We start from the raw sequence: 21,034 nt of genomic DNA on the forward strand, positions 1-21,034 counted from the left end.
TCTCCCATTTGTCGCGCATTTTGATTCTAACAAATGAAAACAGTTTAAAATTTTTGATTGCATTATCCACTGACGGATTGCGTAAAATAAAACATTTACCTTTGGCAAACTCTGCTATTTTTTTTTTTAAGACTTCACATGGAAGGGTCTTAACGGAGAAACGAGAACCGGAAGTTTACGGTTGCTGATGCTGAGCGGCCCTCTCTTATACGTCTCTAGGCATAAATTTTGCGCACAATTACTAATGAGCGTCCAACTATATAACACACGTCACGAATAAGGTCACATCAAGGCCCTTGTGCAGTGGAGACAATTTTTGTGTACGTGCAACAAGTCTGACAAAGCTTGATTTTCGATGCAGTCGTCAGCATCTGACGATGGTATGTTATTTTCATCTCCACTTGTCCGTCTGTCAGTCGAATGTATGGTCATTTCAGTTAAATGGTTGACTCAGTGTGAACAGGGGAATGTTTACATATTGCTCATTTTTGTAAATTTTGTTGGAGATATGCATGCATTGTTTATAAAATATTTAATATTTCATTGTGTTTTGACAGTTCAAATTGGTTGAGGTTCCATATGAAGGCCTACTGGTACAGTATGCCACGCTGATCGTATGTTCTCTGTAAGATTTTCTTACGAAAAAAAGAAAAAAAAAAAAAAAAAAAAAAAGCAAACGATTTAAATCTGCAATTGGACAGTTTAATTAAATTTGTTAATGCACTTCATTTACATAGGCATCCTTTTTGGCTGCCTGATATTTCCAGTCCATTTCTGTTTTGTCATTTCAGATGTGAATTATGATGTACTGGTATATATAGATCCTACCAGCTGTATGGAGAAATTTGGAAATTTTGGCATTTTCTTGACTGACTAAGCCAGACTTTCTGAGGGACACTTTTTAACAAATGAATAATTATCTTGAGGTAGCCTGTCGGAAGGATGTCTACTGTCACTACCATGGATAACACAGGTGGATGTTTCTTATCAGGTTTGAGTTACATGAGTTACGCCCCTTTATTAAAGACATTGTTAAAGATTTATTTATTGATTAGATTAGTGTTTTATGATGAACTTAGGAATATTTCACTTACGGGTATGCAACGTCGGCGAGCGTTACAGTGGGAGGAAACCGGGCAGAGCCCTGGGGAAACCCAAGACCGTCTGCAGGTTGCTGACACACCTTCCCATGTAGGGCTGGAGAGAAAGCCAGTATGAGCTCGACCTGAACTCTGAGCAATCACATTGGGGAGATGCTCCTTGGTCATTGCACATGCTGGCACATTGATACAGAGCAAAGGCAAGTATGTAATGAAAAAAGCATTGAAATTGTGGAATTTTTCCTTTCATTTCTAGCCTTTTACTCAAGTGACCCCAACATTAAATGTTTAGGAGGTTTTCATGTTCTAGATTATATCAATTTACCAACAGAAATAATGTGTGTAACACACCTCATGTTACCATGTTTACAACCTGATCTTTTGTCATGCCATGTAGCTTATGATCATTAAACACATAATCTCATGAGTTACCATACATTATGTTACACAAAACTAACAGCGTTTTCAAGAATATTATTGAGCCTTGTGATAAAGGTATCAGGTCATCAAATCAAAACTGTGCTCTCTTCAGAATGTTTAGCAGTTTCGTTCAGTTTTTAGAACAGTTTTCTCCATTATCTATCGTAGTTCTGGCTTTCATGATGTCGTAGTAAAATATTTTATAATAGGAATAGGCCTCATCATAAATTAATATTCTTAGTTTCAGATGAAAGAAGAAAAATGGCAGAGATTATTAAAACTGTATGCCTGAAAGAAGAAGAGACTTTTTGCTGTTTGATTCAGGAAGCAGATTTCAGATTACTGCAGATGGATATGACATGGAGTGAGTACAGAGGGTATACAGGAATTCACATGAATTCATTTTTGATTTGATTTGCCATAAAAATAATTCTGCTTTGACAGTCTCAGTCCCTGGGAAGACTCAATCCCTGGGAAGTCTCAGTCTCTGGGAAGTCTCAGTCCCTGGGAAGTCTCAGTCCCTGGGAAGTCACAGTCACTGGGAAGTCTCAGTCCCTGGGAAGACTCAATCCCTGGGAAGTCTCAGTCTCTGGGAAGTCTCAGTCCCTGGGAAGACTCAGTCTCTGGGAAGTCTCAGTCCCTGGGAAGTCACAGTCACTGGGAAGTCTCAGTCCCTGGGAAGACTCAATCCCTGGGAAGTCACAGTCACTGGGAAGTCACAGTCACTGGGAAGTCTCAGTCCCTGGGAAGTCTCAGGCACTGGGAAGTCTCAGTCTCTGGGAAGTCACAGTCACTGGGAAGTCACAGTCACTGGGAAGTCTCAGGCACTGGGAAGTCTCAGGCACTGGGAAGTCTCATTTCATGGGAAATCTCTGTGCCTGGGAAGTCTCAGTCCCTGGGAAGTCACAGTCACTGGGAAGTCACAGTCACTGGGAAGTCTCAGGCACTGGGAAGTCTCAGGCACTGGGAAGTCTCATTTCATGGGAAATCTCTGTGCCTGGGAAGTCTCAGTCCCTGGGAAGTCACAGTCACTGGGAAGTCACAGTCACTGGGAAGTCTCAGGCACTGGGAAGTCTCAGTCCCTGGGAAGTCACAGTCACTGGGAAGTCTCAGTCCCTGGGAAGTCTCAGTTCATGGGAAGTCTCAGTCACTGGGAAGTCTCAGGCACTGGGAAGTCTCAGTTCATGGGAAGTCGCAGTCCATGGGAAGTCTCAGTCTCTGGGAAGTCTCAGTCCCTGGGAAGTCACAGTCACTGGGAAGTCTCAGGCACTGGGAAGTCTCAGTCCCTGGGAAGTCACAGTCACTGGGAAGTCTCAGGCACTGGGAAGTCACAGTCACTGGGAAGTCTCAGGCACTGGGAAGTCTCAGTCACTGGGAAGTCTCAGTCCATGGGAAGTGACAGTCACTGGGAAGTCTCAGGCACTGGGAAGTCACAGTCACTGGGAAGTCTCAGGCACTGGGAAGTCTCAGTTCATGGGAAGTCTTCTCAGAGAGTTCCTAAAGAGTAGTAAGATACATTTGCAGTTTAGCTAATGGCAGGACATCTGCAGAGACAAAAAATATGTGTCTGAAACAACTTCAGAGCTTCTCTATGAAGTATTTTCTACACTAACATTACAACATGGCCTATCTACAATATTCCTTTTCTCACACATTTGCAAGAAATCAACAGTAAGATACTGTCACACACCAACAAGTCCTGCCTTTCTCACACAGCACCAAGACTTGTATCTCACACAGCACCAAGACTTGTCAGTCTCACACAGCAACAAGTCTTGTCTATCTCACACAACAGGACTTCTATCTTACAGAACACCAAGACTTGTATCTCACACAGAGCCAAGACACAGAGATCCAAGACTAACTATGACCATAATGTTTGGCGCTGTTGTATAAGTGAAATATTCTTGAGTACCATGTAAAACACCATCAAATGAATAAATAAATAACCAAGACTTGTCCATCACAGGCAGCACCAAGACTTGTCTATCTCACACAGTAACAAGACTTGTCTCACACGTAGTACCAAGACTAGTCAAGCCCTCACAGCACCATGACTGGTCTGTCTCACACAGCAGGAATGCCTCTCTATCTCACAGAACACCAAGCACTGTCTACCACACATAGCACGGTGACTTGTCTTTTCCACACAAGTCCTGTCTATCTCATAGAGCACCATCAACTTTCATCCAAATCAACAGTTTTTCATGAAATTGCTGACAGACAGTGAAACTTACTTGGTAGAGGTAATAATTGAGCTTTAATACAGTTTTCAATACAAAATTTAATGCATATGGGTAAGAGATAGAAAAATTCAGTTGAAATGACATGCGCCATCGTCAGATGAATCACTTATTTCATATCTAAAACGGTTTTTGATAGGTTGATGCACTCATCAAATCTCCAACGTTTCCTTTTTTTAGGGTCTCATGACACTTTCACAAGAGATGGGTCTCCTGTATATCTGAGATCAGCATTGAATGACTTTGAAAAAATCCAAAATGATGACTTTGAGTTTGACAACAATAATGGCAGTGAAATGTACCAGAATGATTTGGAAATTTGTCAGAATGACCTTGAAAATTGCGGGAATGACCTCGATCCGAAAGTCCGGGAGCCATTGTTAACAGACGGCTGTGGTATTGTCCATTGGATCGCAGCATGTGGCACACCTGTGATGTTTGATCAACTGTTATCACGATGTCCTCAAGTGGATATGAAGAACAGCCGCACACGAAAGTCCCAGTTACCTCCCCTGGTGTTTGCGGCTGAGGCGGGTAATCTTGCTCTGGTGCAGATTTTGTTGAATAGTGGATGTGAGGTTAATGCTGTCGTCAGCAACTTCGGTCAGAGTACAGAAGAAATCATCGAACCACTCCTAGTTCACGTGTTGAAAAATGGTGTCGTCAGTTGCCCTACCGTTGAGACATTGCTTCAGGCTGGAACTTTTGACCTCAATGCTGCAGATTCGAGAGGAATGACTGCCCTCAGAGTGGCCGTCACGGCTGGTAACCTAGGTTACGTCACAGCTCTGCTGTCAGCAGGAGCAAATCCTAATTACTCTCAGATAACCCCACAGATTGACCCAGTCATCTTTGACGCCATGTCCCGCGAGTATGATGACTCTGAGACACCTCGATTGAGGATGGTAGAAACACTGCTGGCCGCTAGAGCCGATGCGAACTGGCCGCATCCCATCAAACATGCACCACTATACTCTGCCGCCATGTTAGGTAATGCCATCCCACCGAACACGCACCGCTATACTCGGCCACCATGTTAGGTTATATCATCCCACCAAACCCGCGCCGTTCTACTCGGCCGTTATGCTAGCTAATGTCATCCCATAAAACACGCACCACTATACTCGGCCGCCATGTTAGGTAATGCCATCCCACCAAACATGCACCGCTATACTCGGCCGCCATGCTAGGTGATGTCATCCTATCAAACACGCCCAGCTATACTCGGCCGTCATGTTAGGTAATGTCATCCCATCAAACACGCACAGGTATAATCAGCAGCCATGTTAGGTAATGCCATCCCATCAAACATGCACCGCTATACTCGGCCGCCATGCTAGGTGATGTCATCCTATCAAACACGCCCCGCTCTACTCGGCCTCCATGCTGGGTAATGTCATCCCACCAAACACGCACAGGTATAATCAGCAGCCATGTTAGGTAATGCCATCCCACCAAACACGCACCGCTATACTTGGCCGCCATGTTAGGTTATGTCATCCCACCAAACACGCACCGCTATACTTGGCCGCCATGTTAGGTTATGTCATCCCACCAAACACGCACCACTATACTCGTCCGTCATGTTAGGTAATATCATCCCACCAGACACACACCGCTATACTCGTCCGTCATGTTAGGTAATATCATCCCACCAAACACGCACAGGTATAATCAGCAGCCATGTTAGGTAATGCCACCCCACCAAACACGCACCGCTATACTTGGCCGCCATGCTGGGTAATGTCATCCCACCAGACACGCACCACTATACTCGGCCGCCATGCTGGGTAATGTAATCCAATCAAACACGCACCGCTATACTCGTCCGTCATGTTAGGTAATGCCATCCCACCAAACACGCACCGCTATACTCGGCCGTCATGTTAGGTAATATCATCCAATCAAACACGCACCACTATACTCGGCTGCCATGTTAGGTAATATCATCCCATCAAACACACGCCGCTATACTCGGCCGCCATGCTAAGTAATATCATCCCATCAAACACGCACCACTATACTCGGCCGCCATGTTAGGTAATATCATCCAATCAAACACGCACCGCTATACTCGGCCGCCATGCTAAGTAATATCATCCAATCAAACACGCACCACTATTCTCGGCCGCCATGCTGGGTAATGTCATCCAATCAAACACGCACCGCTATACTCGACCGTCATGTTAAATAATATCATCCCATCAAACACGCACCACTATACTCGGCCACCATGCTAAGTAATATCCAATCAAACACGCACCGCTATTCTCGGCCGTCATGTTAAGTAATATCATCCAATCAAACACGCGCCGCTATACTCGGCCGCCATGCTAAGTAATATCATCCAATCAAACACGCACCGCTATACTCGGCCGCCATGCTAAGTAATATCATCCAATCAAACACGCACCGCTATTCTCGGCCGTCATGTTAAGTAATATCATCCAATCAAACACGCACCGCTATACTTGGCCGCCATGCTAAGTAATATCGTCCAATCAAACACGCACCGCTATTCTCGGCCGTCATGTTAAGTAATATCATCTGATCAAACACGCACCGCTATACTCGGCCGTCATGCTAAGTAATATCATCCAATCAAACACGCACCGCTATTCTCGGCCGCCATGCTAAGTAATATCATCCAATCAAACACGCACCGCTATTCTCGGCCGTCATGTTAGGTAATATCATCCCATCAAACACACGCCGCTATACTCGGCTGCCATGCTAAGTAATATCCAATCAAACACGCACCGCTATTCTCGGCCGCCATGTTAAGTAATATCATCCCATCAAACACGCACCGCTATTCTCGGCCGTCATGTTAGGTAATATCATCCCATCAAACACACGCCGCTATACTCGGCTGCCATGCTAAGTAATATCCAATCAAACACGCACCGCTATACTCGGCCGCCATGCTAAGTAATATCATCCCATCAAACACGCACCACTATACTCGGCCGCCATGCTGGGTAATGTCATCCAATCAAACACGCACCGCTATTCTCGGCCGCCATGCTAAGTAATATCATCCAATCAAACACGCACCGCTATTCTCGGCCGTCATGTTAGGTAATATCATCCCATCAAACACACGCCGCTATACTCGGCTGCCATGCTAAGTAATATCCAATCAAACACGCACCGCTATACTCGGCCGCCATGCTAAGTAATATCATCCAATCAAACACGCACCACTATACTCGGCCGCCATGCTAAGTAATATCATCCAATCAAACACGCACCGCTATTCTCGGCCGCCATGCTAAGTAATATCATCCAATCAAACACGCACCGCTATTCTCGGCCGCCATGTTAAGTAATATCATCCCATCAAACACACGCCGCTATACTCGGCCGCCATGCTAAGTAATATCATCCAATCAAACACGCACCGCTATTCTCGGCCGTCATGTTAAGTAATATCATCCAATCAAACACGCACCGCTATACTCGGCCGCCATGCTAAGTAATATCATCTGATCAAACACGCACCGCTATACTCGGCCGTCATGCTAAGTAATATCATCCAGTCAAACACCCACCGCTATTCTCGGCCGTCATGTTAGGTAATATCATCCCATCAAACACACGCCGCTATACTCGGCCGCCATGCTAAGTAATATCCAATCAAACACGCACCGCTATTCTCGGCCGCCATGTTAAGTAATATCATCCCATCAAACACACGCCGCTATTCTCGGCCGCCATGCTAAGTAATATCATCCAATCAAACACGCACCGCTATTCTCGGCCGCCATGCTAAGTAATATCATCCCATCAAACACACGCCGCTATACTCGGCCGCCATGCTAAGTAATATCATCCCATCAAACACGCACCGCTATTCTCGGCCGCCATGCTAAGTAATATCATCCAATCAAACACGCACGGCTATTCTCGGCCATCATGTTAGGTAATATCATCCCATCAAACACACGCCGCTATACTCGGCCGCCATGCTAAGTAATATCATCCCATCAAACACGCACCGCTATTCTCGGCCGTCATGTTAAGTAATATCATCCAATCAAACACGCACCGCTATTCTCGGCCGCCATGCTAAGTAATATCCAATCAAACACGCACCGCTATTCTCGGCCGCCATGTTAAGTAATATCATCCCATCAAACACACGCCGCTATACTCGGCCGCCATGCTAAGTAATATCATCCCATCAAACACGCACCGCTATTCTCGGCCGTCATGTTAAGTAATATCATCCAATCAAACACGCACCGCTATACTCGGCCGCCATGCTAAGTAATATCATCTGATCAAACACGCACCGCTATACTCCGCCGTCATGCTAAGTAATATCATCCAATCAAACACCCACCGCTATTCTCGGCCGTCATGTTAAGTAATATCATCCAATCAAACACGCACCACTATACTCGGCCGCCATGCTAAGTAATATCATCCAATCAAACACGCACCGCTATTCTCGGCCGTCATGTTAAGTAATATCATCTGATCAAACACGCACCGCTATACTCGGCCGTCATGCTAAGTAATATCATCCAATCAAACACGCACCGCTATTCTCGGCCGTCATGTTAAGTAATATCATCCAATCAAACACGCACCACTATACTCGGCCGCCATGCTAGGTAATGTCATCCCACCAAACACGCACAAGTATAATCAGCAGCCATGTTAGGTAATGCCATCCCATCAAACACGCACCACTATACTCAGCCGCCATGCTGGGTAATGTCATCCCACCAAACACGCACCCATCCTATCAAACACGCACCTCTATATTCGGCCGCCATGCTGGGTAATATCATCCAATCAAAAACGCACCACTATACTCGGCCGCCATGCTAAGTAATATCATCTGATCAAACACGCACCGCTATACTCGGCCGCCATGCTAGGTAATTTCATCCTATCAATCACGCACCGCTATACTCGACCGCCATGCTAGGTGATGTCATCCTATCAAACACGCCCGGCTGTAATCAGCAGCCATGTTCGATAATGTCATCCCATCAAACATGCACCGCTATATTCGGCCCCCATGATAAGTAATTTCCGATCAAACACGCACCGTTATACTCGGCCGTCATGCTAGGTAATGTCATACGATCAAACACGCACCGCTATACTCTGCCGCAATGCTAGGTAATGTCATCCTATCAATCACGCCCCGCTCTACTCGACCGCCATGCTAGGTGATGTCATCCTATCAAACACGCCCGGCTGTAATCAGCAGCCATGTTCGATAATGTCATCCCACCAAGCGCTCGCCTCCGAGTCTCTACTCCTCCACCATGTTAGGTAATGTCATCCCACTATACTGAGTGTTGCGTGATTATTGAAGTTTAATTTACTAAAATATTAATCGTTTGTCCTACAGCCATGTGTGCAGAAGTACCTGTATTCAAATGTACGTAGCTGAATATTAACGTCTTCAGGTGTGATTTAAGGATTTTGCGTTTGGCTTTCAGATGATCCTTCCATAGTTGAGCTGCTCTTAAAATTCGGCGCCGATCCGGATGCAAAATCAGGTAAAACCGGAGCTCCGATCATCTATTCGTCCTGCCGGAACTCTTTCCGGATCGTGGAAATGCTGGTGGCGGCCAAGGCCGATGTGAACCTGGTGGACGGTCTGGGATACTCGGCCTTACACCGGGCTGCGGGCTTTGGGTATGAGAAAACAGCCAGGATACTTCTTCGCAATCCTGACTGTGACCTGGAGCTGAGAACGTCCAGTCATCAGGCCACACCTCTGACGCATGCAGCAGCCAGCAACAGTCTGGACGTTCTGAGGCTTCTGGTGGCCCACCCGGGCTGCGATGTGGATGCTGAAGACGTGATGGGCAACACGGCTTTACATTACGAAGCGATAAACGGTTGTGTAGAAGGCGTGTTAACACTCCTGGACAGTGGCTGTGACCCAGACGCCAAAAACGTCACCGGAGCGTCACCTCTGTGGTATGCCATCTACAAGGAACGCGTCGCCATCAGCAAGATTCTCCTTCAGCGTAAGGTCGATCTTTCAGTGAAGAGTCGAGGCGTTCAGCGCGGACAAGGGTCCAGAAAATATATGGTATTTAATGTTTACGACCGCCCTCAGTCACTGCTCTGGGTGGCAGTGGAAAGGGCAAACTCAGAACTCGTGCAACTTCTCATCAACGCTGGCCTCAACGTGCACGAGGAGCGCTGGATCTTCACGGACTTCGCTTCCACTGGGAACACGGATGAGACGCTCAGAGAATACCTAACTGATCTGATTTCCCAGCCTGCCGATCTGACCCAGCTCTGTAAAAACTTTATTCTCAAACTGTCTGAGCGAAACCCTAACCGATTACCGGAGATACTAACCCTGCCTAAATCTCTCCAGCGATTCCTGACTTTTTTCTGAGATTTCCATGGCGTGTGCCTCAGGGACAGCTGTGCCAACGGGCTGAATAATGTAAACCAGGCGTTTTACTGTATTTTGTTGATAGTTCTAACTACCCCTTTCGTATTACGTGACAATGTCAGCGGTAAAATTTATATTTTGAAGATATTAGACATGTTAAATTCTTATGTTGCCATGGTAGTTACAGTTAACCCGACCAGGATTGGTTTGTTAAACATGACCCATGCTACGTAGACTTGATTGACCTTTATCGACTAAGGTTGGAAGGAAAGATATTGTAAAGTGCTGCTGTTATGAATGCTTCATCTGAGAAATCAGTCCCGGAATGGTTCCCAAAGGCAGCGAGAATGCCTGCATAAAAATGACCGCGTGTTTCAAGCTCGAGCTCAGACAGTGATGTGTTTGGAATGTACTCTCCTGTCCCGGTGACGGAAATGGGGGTGACGAAACGAGGCCATAGGATTAAAGTATGCGATAATACTGACTGGTGTGAAGGAAACTGGGTCATTATTGATGTTAATGTACACCTGCCAACGTAATGATCATCTGTATATTGCTGAGAAAACTGTGCCTTATGTACGACATCCCGAGATGTTCAGTCATTTCTAAAGAGTATATGCTACAGAAATCGTTACACCTTTAAAACAGTTGTCAAGTTTGTATTTTAACAACTAAAATTAGCTAAGCTTATGTATGCATGATGTTGATGTTTTAAAGTCTTTATATTTGCCTTTTTGTAGGTGATTTGTATGTTTTAAAGGGTGTTTTTTTTTTAACTTCATATCTAGTCAATTTATTACCTGCTGACAATTATGGTGAGTTTTTACAGAGTGTATGAATTTATGTATTTTATGTTATGTGATATTCAGGAAACAAGGAAAAAGCCGTTTTTTTGTTCTGTTTTTTATTTCTCAGCGACGAAAGTCGCTGGAGGCACGATATTTCTATCAACGACCAATTCAAATGTTCCTTTGATACAGCACAGATAAATGCCTTGATTAGTTACGCTCTACGAAAGTTATCTGGCTTTCTCTGTTTTTTATTCCCAAAGTTACAGCTGTCAGTTCAACTTTCAGTCGTCACCATTACCCGTCAGGAAAAAAGCTTCGCTCTGCTTGGTCGCAAGCAAATCAGCGACCAAAAGTTTTTTTGTATTCAAAGAACATTTAACTTGGTCGATGGTAGAAGTATGGTGGCTCCAGTGGCTTTCATTGCTGAGAAATCAAGCAAAAACTACCTCTTGACGGTCTTTTCCCTGTTACCGGTTTTGTCCGACTAAACAAAAAGCCTACGAACTTACGGGTTTCCGGCATCGTGTAGCTAAGTGAAAACAGGATTGTTTGCCGCTTCATACAACAATGTAAAGCCTAATGTGTCAGCTTTCAAACGAACGTCGTTTGGTTCAGACTATTTTCCGTGTTTTATGCCCAGTTATGCAAAGTTAGGGCTTATATCCAGGCATTGAAGCCTTGTACCGTGTTATGTATATATTAAGTATGAATGGCATTGAGACGACTCTTCCCTGCACCTATGCAACGGCTTGGGTTAGCCAGATCCTCAAGCATTACAATTTCATGTAATTATTAAGTTTCATATTTTTGTGTTGCATTAATAACGTGTGTAATAATTATTTAGTTATTTGATTTAGAAAACAAATGCACCAGTCTAATAACAGGTCGTCAATGGTCGATCTGACTTTTTTTAGCCAGACAAAACTGTACGTACCGACGTTTTTTTAAATTCAGATGCTTTTGCATTCGTCATTACTCTGTATACAACCCAGCTTTTGTCAAAGCTTCATATCATTTACAAGAAGCAGTTTAACAGAAGCTACTACATCTTAGTCAAACTGGGGCCTCCCTGGTACAGTTTCACGGGTTATTATCAATGACATTGAGTGTATATACTTTTTATACATGTTTGCATTTTAATAGATCGAGAATTTTTATCCAGTTGATTGATATATTGATATTTTTTTTAAATCTTGTGATCTTGTTTTTTTAACATCGTGTGTCATTTGTGTGAATTTGTTTGTTGTTACGACCCAAACTGTCTGTATTATAAAGAGATGGCTTGTTCGAAATACACGACAGTTTAGCCGCACAGAAAAGTAACCAAAACCAGCAGATTTTATTTTACAACAATTTATTAGCTTAATAAGAACAGATAATAAGACTTATACAAATACTAAAGTACTTAAGTTTAACAAGACAGGATAGCAGTATCTATACAAATACTAAAGTACTTACGGTGTAAAGTCCAAACGGACGCATATATTCCACAATATATATACCACACAGGCATAAATGCTCAGAGGCAAATTCACAAGAGGGAAAATCCACAGTATAACTGAGTGTATGACGAAATATACACAAAATTCCACAGACAGGGTCCGTGTACTAATAAGCACTGTGTATACAAGAGCACAAATTAAACATACAAGTTCAGACTGAACAAGTGCTCGGTGGAGATAGGATATAACAAAGCCAGAGGCTATAAAGACACCAAAATTCAGCACAAAAGGCCTACTAAAATAATACAAAGCGAAAGCATCCAAAACTCTCAATAATTCTCCGTTCTCCGTTCTCTCCGTTTGACCTGCTTTCATAGGTCTTATATAGTCTGGTGGAATTGTCTAGAATAAGAAAATTCCTGAACACTTGATGTAAACAAACAGGCGCCGAACTGAGCGCATTCTGGAATATTCTAAGGTAGAGGCAGACAGCACTCCCTGAACTTAGCATATGTAAACAGTGGCAAGCTATATTTAGAAACTGACGGCAGTCGTGCACATAACATTGTGTTTTAGCGTGTAATAAACGTTTGAAGATATGGAAGTTCGGAATTGATCGTTGTTTGGACTGAGTAGTGTGGAATAAATCCCGACCATGTTCATTGGCAAATGACATTAACAAAAGGGAAAGACAAGAAATAATATAATTTCAGAATTGTGGTGGAAACAGACCGAAACGGCCACAGGCATTTTTCTGACGTGCTTGGTAACTATGTAAATGAACTTTTAATCAGGATTTCTTACGAGACCATGGGGTGGGCCATGTTAGCGCATCCGAGAACACGATACCATGGGGTACGCCATGTTAGAGCATCCGAGAACACGAGACCATGGGGTGGGCCATGTTAGAGCATCCTGGAACACGAGGCCATGGGGTTGGCCATGTTAGCGCATCCGAGAACACGAGACCATGGGGTGGGCCATGTTAGCGCATACGAGAACACGAGACCATGGGGTGGGCCATGTTAGCGCATCCGAGAACACGAGACCATGGGGTACGCCATATTAGAGCATCCGGGAACACGAGACCATGGGGTGCGTTAGAGCCTTCGAAAACGCGATGTTCAGACACGTGTAACACATGGTCAAAAGGTCAGACAAGATTCGGGTGGCGTAAGAGGAAACAGATGCGACCTCGGGTTATAGAAATAACTTGCGCCTGATTGGATATAACTGATAGATAATATGGCGATTCCCTCGATTTTCTCGATGTGCGCGATTTTGCTTACTTTGAACTGTGACATCTCCTTTGTGCTACCTCACAGTGCCCTGTGGGATACTTTTAAACAAGAGATCATGGGTAAGGTCCGAAAAGCCAATCCCAGGCGCTGTTGTTTGGAGCTGTATACAAGTCCTACAGAGTAAAACGACAGTTCTCAGACCGTGAAAACAGCTCTGTTGTGTTGCTTTTTTTCAAACTATTGTTGTGTCTATTAGCGGACAGCTCCACTGCTGTCAAAGGACTACAATAAGATTGTCTGCGAGCAAACAGGGTACAAGTATGGAAGCCCACACCGCCCACTCTCCATCTCGATATCTCGACCATATCAAAATGTCATGAGCGTGCGAATTTTTTTTTTTTAACGTGGGTATGGCCTAAAACGGACACAAGTACACCCGAACGCATGCACGCACGATTTATTACATAGACGCGCGAATGTTAAAAAAAGTCTGAAAATATCACGTGCCGTTCACATGAGTTTTTGTCGTATGAACACAAGAATGTATCCCATGTACTCGAGAGAACACGCACAAACGGCAAACGAGAACGATACTCACGAGTTTTTGCGCGTATTATGTTTTCTTACGTTCACGCAAGATTTTGTGTCATGATGATGTGTCACATTCGACTGACGCCGGTTCAGTGAGTCGTGTTTTCTCACTCTAACCTCTCATTGCAGAGCGAGGCAGCAACAAGTACCATTTTTACAGTCTTTAGTACGACTCGATCCAAATGAGATCGAGGGTCTCCCGACATCGACGTGGACGCTCTAACTGTTAGGTCACCGGAGCGGTGCATAGGATTTTGATATGGTCGAGATATCAAGGTTGCGAGTGGACGATATCGGCTTCCATATTCAAGGTCCCGAAGAAAGACATAACCTAGGTTATTACAAACACAGTGTGAATTGTGTCCGGCATTGAGCACGGGTTCATGGTTTGTTGGGCGCAAAGCGGAGCAAAGTTCACATCACTGCTCAAAGTCATTTTATTTTTGCTTTACCTGTATCTCTAGGCCATCCATTTCCCACACGCATGACGCCAATAAGAGTTGAAGTGAAGGCCGATCACAGTTCGTTAATTTTATTCATTTAGGCATATTCATTCGCCTTTGTAGAAATAGTACATTGTCAAGCTTTAAGTGTCAAGGAATTAAGCAAGACTACTTCCGCCATAGATTTGCTGATGACAAAAGACTTGACAATCATAGTGTTGTATCTTGGAGATTTGACAAATCATTAGCTCAGAATATTTTTGGATATTGCCCATTATACACGGTATTGAAGAGTTTATCTGAGTTTCCTTATCAGCACGATGGCAGTGTTGATGTCCAAAACGTATGCATAGGTTGTTCCTTTCAGAGCGTGTACTTTTTTCTTTGGTCATTGGACCAAAATGTTTGTGTTGAGAAAAATCTAGTTCAACCCAGAACACAACTGGACGCTGTGTTTACGTGCAACGGGAAGAGGGCTATTTCGTTTAAAAGGATTACAGTATCATTTCCGTACGGCTACTTTCCAAACTGTAAGATCACAGTTACAAACCCAGACGACTGCTCTCCGTAGAGTAAGGTCAAAGTAACATCTCCAGACAGGTGTTGCCCATACTGTAAGATTACAGCAGCATTTCCAGACAGCTGCTATGAACACTGTACGATTACAGTAACATCTTCAGATGGCTGCTTTCCATGCTGACAGATCTCTGTTTGAAAGATCACAGTGACACCTCAACTGATCCCGTACTACAGGATCATAGTAACAACTCAACTGGTTACCGTACTACAGGATCACAGTAACACCTCAACTGGTTACCGTACTACAGGATCACAGTGATACCTCAACTGATCTCCGTACAACAGAATCACAGTAACAAGTGATCTTCCTACTACAGGATCACAGTAACACCTCCACTGGTTACCGTACTACAAGATCACAGGAAGACCTCAACCGATCCCTGTATTACACAATCACAGTGACACCTCAACTGATCTCCGTTCTACAGGATCACAGTGACACCTCAACTGATCTCCGTTCTACAGGATCACAGTGACACCTCAACTGATCTCCGGTCTACAGGATCACAGTAGCACCTCAACTGTTCTCCGTACAACAGAATCACAGTGACACCTCAACTGATCTCCGTTCTACAGGATCACAGTAGCACCTCAACTGTTCTCCGTACAACAGAATCACAGTGACACCTCAACTGATCTCCGTTCTACAGGATCACAGTAGCACCTCAACTGTTCTCCGTATAACAGAATCACAGTGACACCTCAACTGATCTCCGTTCTTCAGGATCACAGTGACACCTCAACTTATATCCGTACTACAGAATCACAGTAACACCTTAACTGGTTTTCGTTCTACACGATCACAGTGACACCTCAACTTATATCCGTTCTACAGGATCACAGTGACACCTCAACTGATCTCCGTTCTACAGGATCACAGTGACACCTCAACTGATCTCCGGTCTACAGGATCACAGTAGCACCTCAACTGTTCTCCGTACAACAGAATCACAGTGACACCTCAACTGATCTCCGTTCTACAAGATCACAGTAGCACCTCAACTGTTCTCCGTACAACAGAATCACAGTGACACCTCAACTGATCTCCGTTCTACAGGATCACAGTAGCACCTCAACTGTTCTCCGTATAACAGAATCACAGTGACACCTCAACTGATCTCCGTTCTTCAGGATCACAGTGACACCTCAACTTATATCCGTACTACAGAATCACAGTAACACCTTAACTGGTTTTCGTTCTACACGATCACAGTGACACCTCAACTTATATCCGTACTACAGAATCACAGTAACAAACTCAACTGATCCCCGTACTACAGGGTCACGGTAACACCTCAGCTGATCCCATACTACACTGTGACACATCAACTGATCTCTGTACTACACGATCACAGTGACACCTCAAACCACGAAAAACTCAAATCACATGTTAACCTTCGAAACGTAAACCCAAAGCTACTTTAGATCAGTTTTTCTGCTAATCAGAATTCGTGGTCAGAAGACGGTCTGATCTACAAACGCTTTCCCACTTTTTTGGCAAAGCTCACCACAGGGGTATATATTAAACCACGCGAGCTGTTCAACTCTTAGACGATGAACAACACAAATTCTGCAACAACAACAATAGCTACGACAGAAGCAAGTGGTGCGGGTGTACACGAGAGGAACACGGTACTTGCCCTGCTCGTCCTCACTGTAATAGTGCTAATCCTCCTCATCCTCCTACCCTGTATCATCTACAGCTGCATGAAGAGTTCCTGGTACTTCCGGTACTGGTTCCACAGAAAGCCCGAGTACACCAATGATCAGAGGTAAGGGACCCTTTTTACTGTAGTTTTAGCGTACCTTTATTTGGAAACATATGTACACTTGTATACTAACCATTTTCTATTCCTTCATATAAGCCTATAGCAATGGTCAGAGAGGAGGAGCACGTTATACCGTAACGCTTCAAACGTATTGAATCATACAGTACAGGGCATTGCCTATATCTTCATGACTGAGGCACTGAAGGCCTACCGTCATCGTCAACTTACATTTGTGTACAGCACATGACACTGACTATACGTTCATGACTCAGACACTGTAGGCCTACTGTCACCGTGAACTTACATTTACGTACATCACAAGGCATTGCCTATATCTTCATGACTCAGACACTGTAGGCCTACCGTCACCGAGAGCTTACATTTGCGTACAGCTCAAGACATTGCCTATACGTTCATGACTCAGACACTGTAGGCCTACTGTCACCGTGAGCTTACATTTACGTACATCACAAGGCATTGCCTATATCTTCATGACTCAGACACTGTAGGCCTACAGTCATCGTGAGCTTACATTTGTATACAGTATAAAGCACTGGCAATATGTTCATGACTCAGGCACTGTAGGCCTATCGTCACCGTGAGTTTACATTTGTATACAGTACAAAGCACTGGCAATACGTAAGCCGTAAACTTACATTTGTATACAGTACAAAGCACTGGCAATACGTCCATGACTCAGACACTTTAGGCCTACTCTCACCGTAAACTTACATTTGTATACAATACAAAGTACTGGCAATACGTTCATGACTCAGATACTGCAGGTCTACCGTCACCGTGAGATTACATTTGTATACAGTACAAAGCACTGGCAATACGTCCATGACTCAGACACTGTAGACCTACCGTCACCGTGAGATTACATTTGTATACAGTACAAAGCACTGGCAATACGTAAACCGTAAATTTACAATTGTATACAGTACAAAGCACTGGCAATACGTTTATGACTCGCACACTTTAGGCCTACCGTCACCGTGAAGTTACATTTGTATACAGCACAAAGCACTGGCAATACGTTTATGACTCGCACACTTTAGGCCTACAGTCACCGTAAACTTACAATTGTATACAGTACAAAGCACTGGCAATGCGTTTATGACTCAGATACTGCAGACCTACCGTCACCGTAAACTTACATTTGTATACAGTACAAAGCACTGGCAATACGTTCATGACTCAGATACTGCAGGCCTACCGTCACCGTAAACTTACAATTGTATACAGTACAAAGCACTGGCAATACGTTTATGACTCAGACACTGCAGACCTACCGTCACCGTGAGATTACATTTGTATACAGTACAAAGCACTGGCAATACGTAAACCGTAAACTTTCACTTGTATACAGTACAAAGCACTGGCAATACGTCCATGACTCAGACACTGTAGGCCTACCGTCACCGTGAGCTTACATCTGTATACAGTACAAAGCACTGGCAATACGTTATGACACTGTAGGCTTACCGTCACCGTGAACTTACATCCGTATACAGTACAGGGCATTGCCTATACGTTCATGACTCAGACACTGAAGGCGTACCGTCACCGTGAACTTGAGGGGACATTTGTATATAGTACTATAGCACTGCCTGTACCTTCACGTATAGAATTGTTTGGCGTTTTCTGTAGAACAATGCTATGTTTCCCAGTGAAAGAATCACAAGTTTGGAGTTTGGAGACGCACATTTACTAAAAATGTGCGTATATAGAAAATACAAGCGTTTCAACGCCGTACCCATTTTGTTCGCCTGTCAGTGAGTTTATTTTTTCCCGTACTGCACATTACCGTGAACATTTTCTACAGTCTTTTAAGCTATCCCTTTGCCCAATGTATAGATGTTTGCAAGTATTTGAATCTGTTTCAGTATTTTTACCATAATTTTAATTCTATTTCTCTCACTGGATGCAGTATTTTTTACATTGTTTTGACATATTTCATTGCTCTGGATGCACTATTTTTTACATTCTTTTGACATATATCATTGCTCTGGATGCAGTATTTTTTACATTGTTTTGACATATATCATTGCTCTGGATTCAGTATTTTTTACACTGTTGTGACATATATCATTGCTCTTTATTCAGTATTTTTAACACCATTTTAGTGTATGTTTTTGCACCTGGTTCAGAATTAGCCACAGCGCTGTAATCTCTTTCGGTGTATGTTGACGGCATAATCCACTTGTTAAATCAAGGGTCTTCCGTGGCTCAGTTGGTTAGCGCCCTAGCGCAGCGTAATGGCCCAGGAGCCGTTCACCAATGTGGTCGCTGTGTCTTCAAGTGCAGATCATACTGGCTTCATCTCCGGCTGTATTTGGGAAGGTCTGTCAGCCACCTGCGAATAGTGGTGGTTTCCCCCCAGGCTATGCCAGGTTTCCTTCCACCATAATGCTGGCCACCGTCGTATAAGTGAAATATTCTTGAGTACGGCGAAATGAGTGAGTGAGTGAGTGGGGTTTAACGTCGTATTTAACAATTTTTCAATCATATGACGACGAAGGAATCCTTAGAGTGGATGCAATGTGCATGGCGGATTTCCACTGCGCTTTTATCTAATGATGCTTCACTGAGACGCCTTGCCGAAGGAAAGTAAGGCGCCCCGCCCCAGCCATTATACTGATACGGGTAAACCAGTCATTGCGCTATCCCCTTCTTGCTGAACACCAAGCTAGGAAGTTACAACTGCCTCTTTTAAGGTCTTAGGTGTGACTCGACCCAGGATTGACCCTGGATCAACCGCTCCCGAAGTGGTTACGGCGGAAATCACCAATCAAATAAATAAATGAACAAATATGTGACATGTTTTCATCGTATCCCATTTTGATATTTAATTTTGTCCTGTTAGCGTTCTAACTCAGAGTACCAAGAAAAAGGCAAACCGATGGCAGTTAAAGTCCAAGGCTGTTCAGACGGAAATCACGTGTGAGTACATCTATACATATGTCAGTGATATCACATGTGAGTAAATCTGCACATATATCAGTGATATCACATGTGAGTAAATCTACACATATATCAGTGATATCACATGTGAGTAAATCTACACATATATCAGTGATATCACGTGTGGGTATCTGTATTTAAATATATCAGTGGTATCACGTTGGGGTATCTGTATATATGTATAAGTGATATCAGTGAGGTGGGTCTCTGTGGCCTGGAGGGGGGTGGGGGGGGGGGGCGTGGCGTGGTAGCACACCAGCGCAGCGCTATGAGCCTCTCACCAGTACGGTTGTTGTCCACAATTTTAGTGCTTTTTTCGTGGAATACTTGCCTGTGCTCTGTATCAATGTGCCAGCATGGCATGATCCAGCAGCCGCTCACCAATGTGATCGCTCAGAGTCCAAGTCGAGCTCATGCTGGCTTACTCTCTAGCCTCACCTGTGAAGGTCTGGCAGCAACCTGCAGATGGTGGAGGGTTTCTCCCTGACTCCCTGACTGTTTCCTCGCAACATAATGCTGGTCGCCGTTGTATAAGTGAAATATTCTTGAGTGAGGCGTAAAACACCAATCAATAAAATAAATAAATATCTCATATTTATATATATATATATATCATTGATGTATATAACGCAACGAAAGTTTAGGAAACAACAAACATTGTCATGCTTAATGAAGCACGTGTGAATATCTCTAGACATGTATCAGTAATATCACGTGAAAGTATCTCCATCACGTGTGAATATCTCTATACATATATCAGTGGTATCACATGTGAGTATCTCTATGCATATATCAGTGATATCACGTGTGAGTATCTCTATACATATATCAGTGATAACACGTGTGAGTATCTCTATACATATATTTTATAGACAAAATTTTACTATATATCAAAAGTAAGGCTAAGGCTTTTGAAACTTTCGGTTTCAAATATAGCGGGTCCCAAAGGTGAAACAGTCATTAACTATATCTCCAAATGCTGATATGTTTCCATTTTGCTATAAAAACTGATATCATAACGATTTTATGTGAGTGAATTATTAATATTATATTTTCCCACAACCAG

General features: G+C 43.8%; 1 protein-coding gene across 1 annotated transcript; it reads left to right on the forward strand.

The window, feature by feature from the left end:
• Positions 1 to 253: 253 nt before the first annotated feature.
• LOC135463774 (putative ankyrin repeat protein RF_0381) lies at positions 254 to 13,381 on the forward strand. Its single transcript, XM_064741209.1, has 5 exons — positions 254 to 380; positions 792 to 991; positions 1,762 to 1,884; positions 3,944 to 4,753; positions 9,229 to 13,381. Exons 2-5 carry the CDS (start codon positions 943 to 945, stop codon positions 10,143 to 10,145), a joined length of 1,899 nt encoding a protein of 632 aa, XP_064597279.1. The 5' UTR covers positions 254 to 380; positions 792 to 942; the 3' UTR covers positions 10,146 to 13,381.
• The last annotated feature ends 7,653 nt before the right edge of the window (positions 13,382 to 21,034 follow it).

The sequence above is a fragment of the Liolophura sinensis genome, chromosome 3, assembly GCF_032854445.1.
Source record: "Liolophura sinensis isolate JHLJ2023 chromosome 3, CUHK_Ljap_v2, whole genome shotgun sequence".
NCBI classification, from domain to species: Eukaryota; Metazoa; Mollusca; class Polyplacophora; order Chitonida; family Chitonidae; genus Liolophura; species Liolophura sinensis.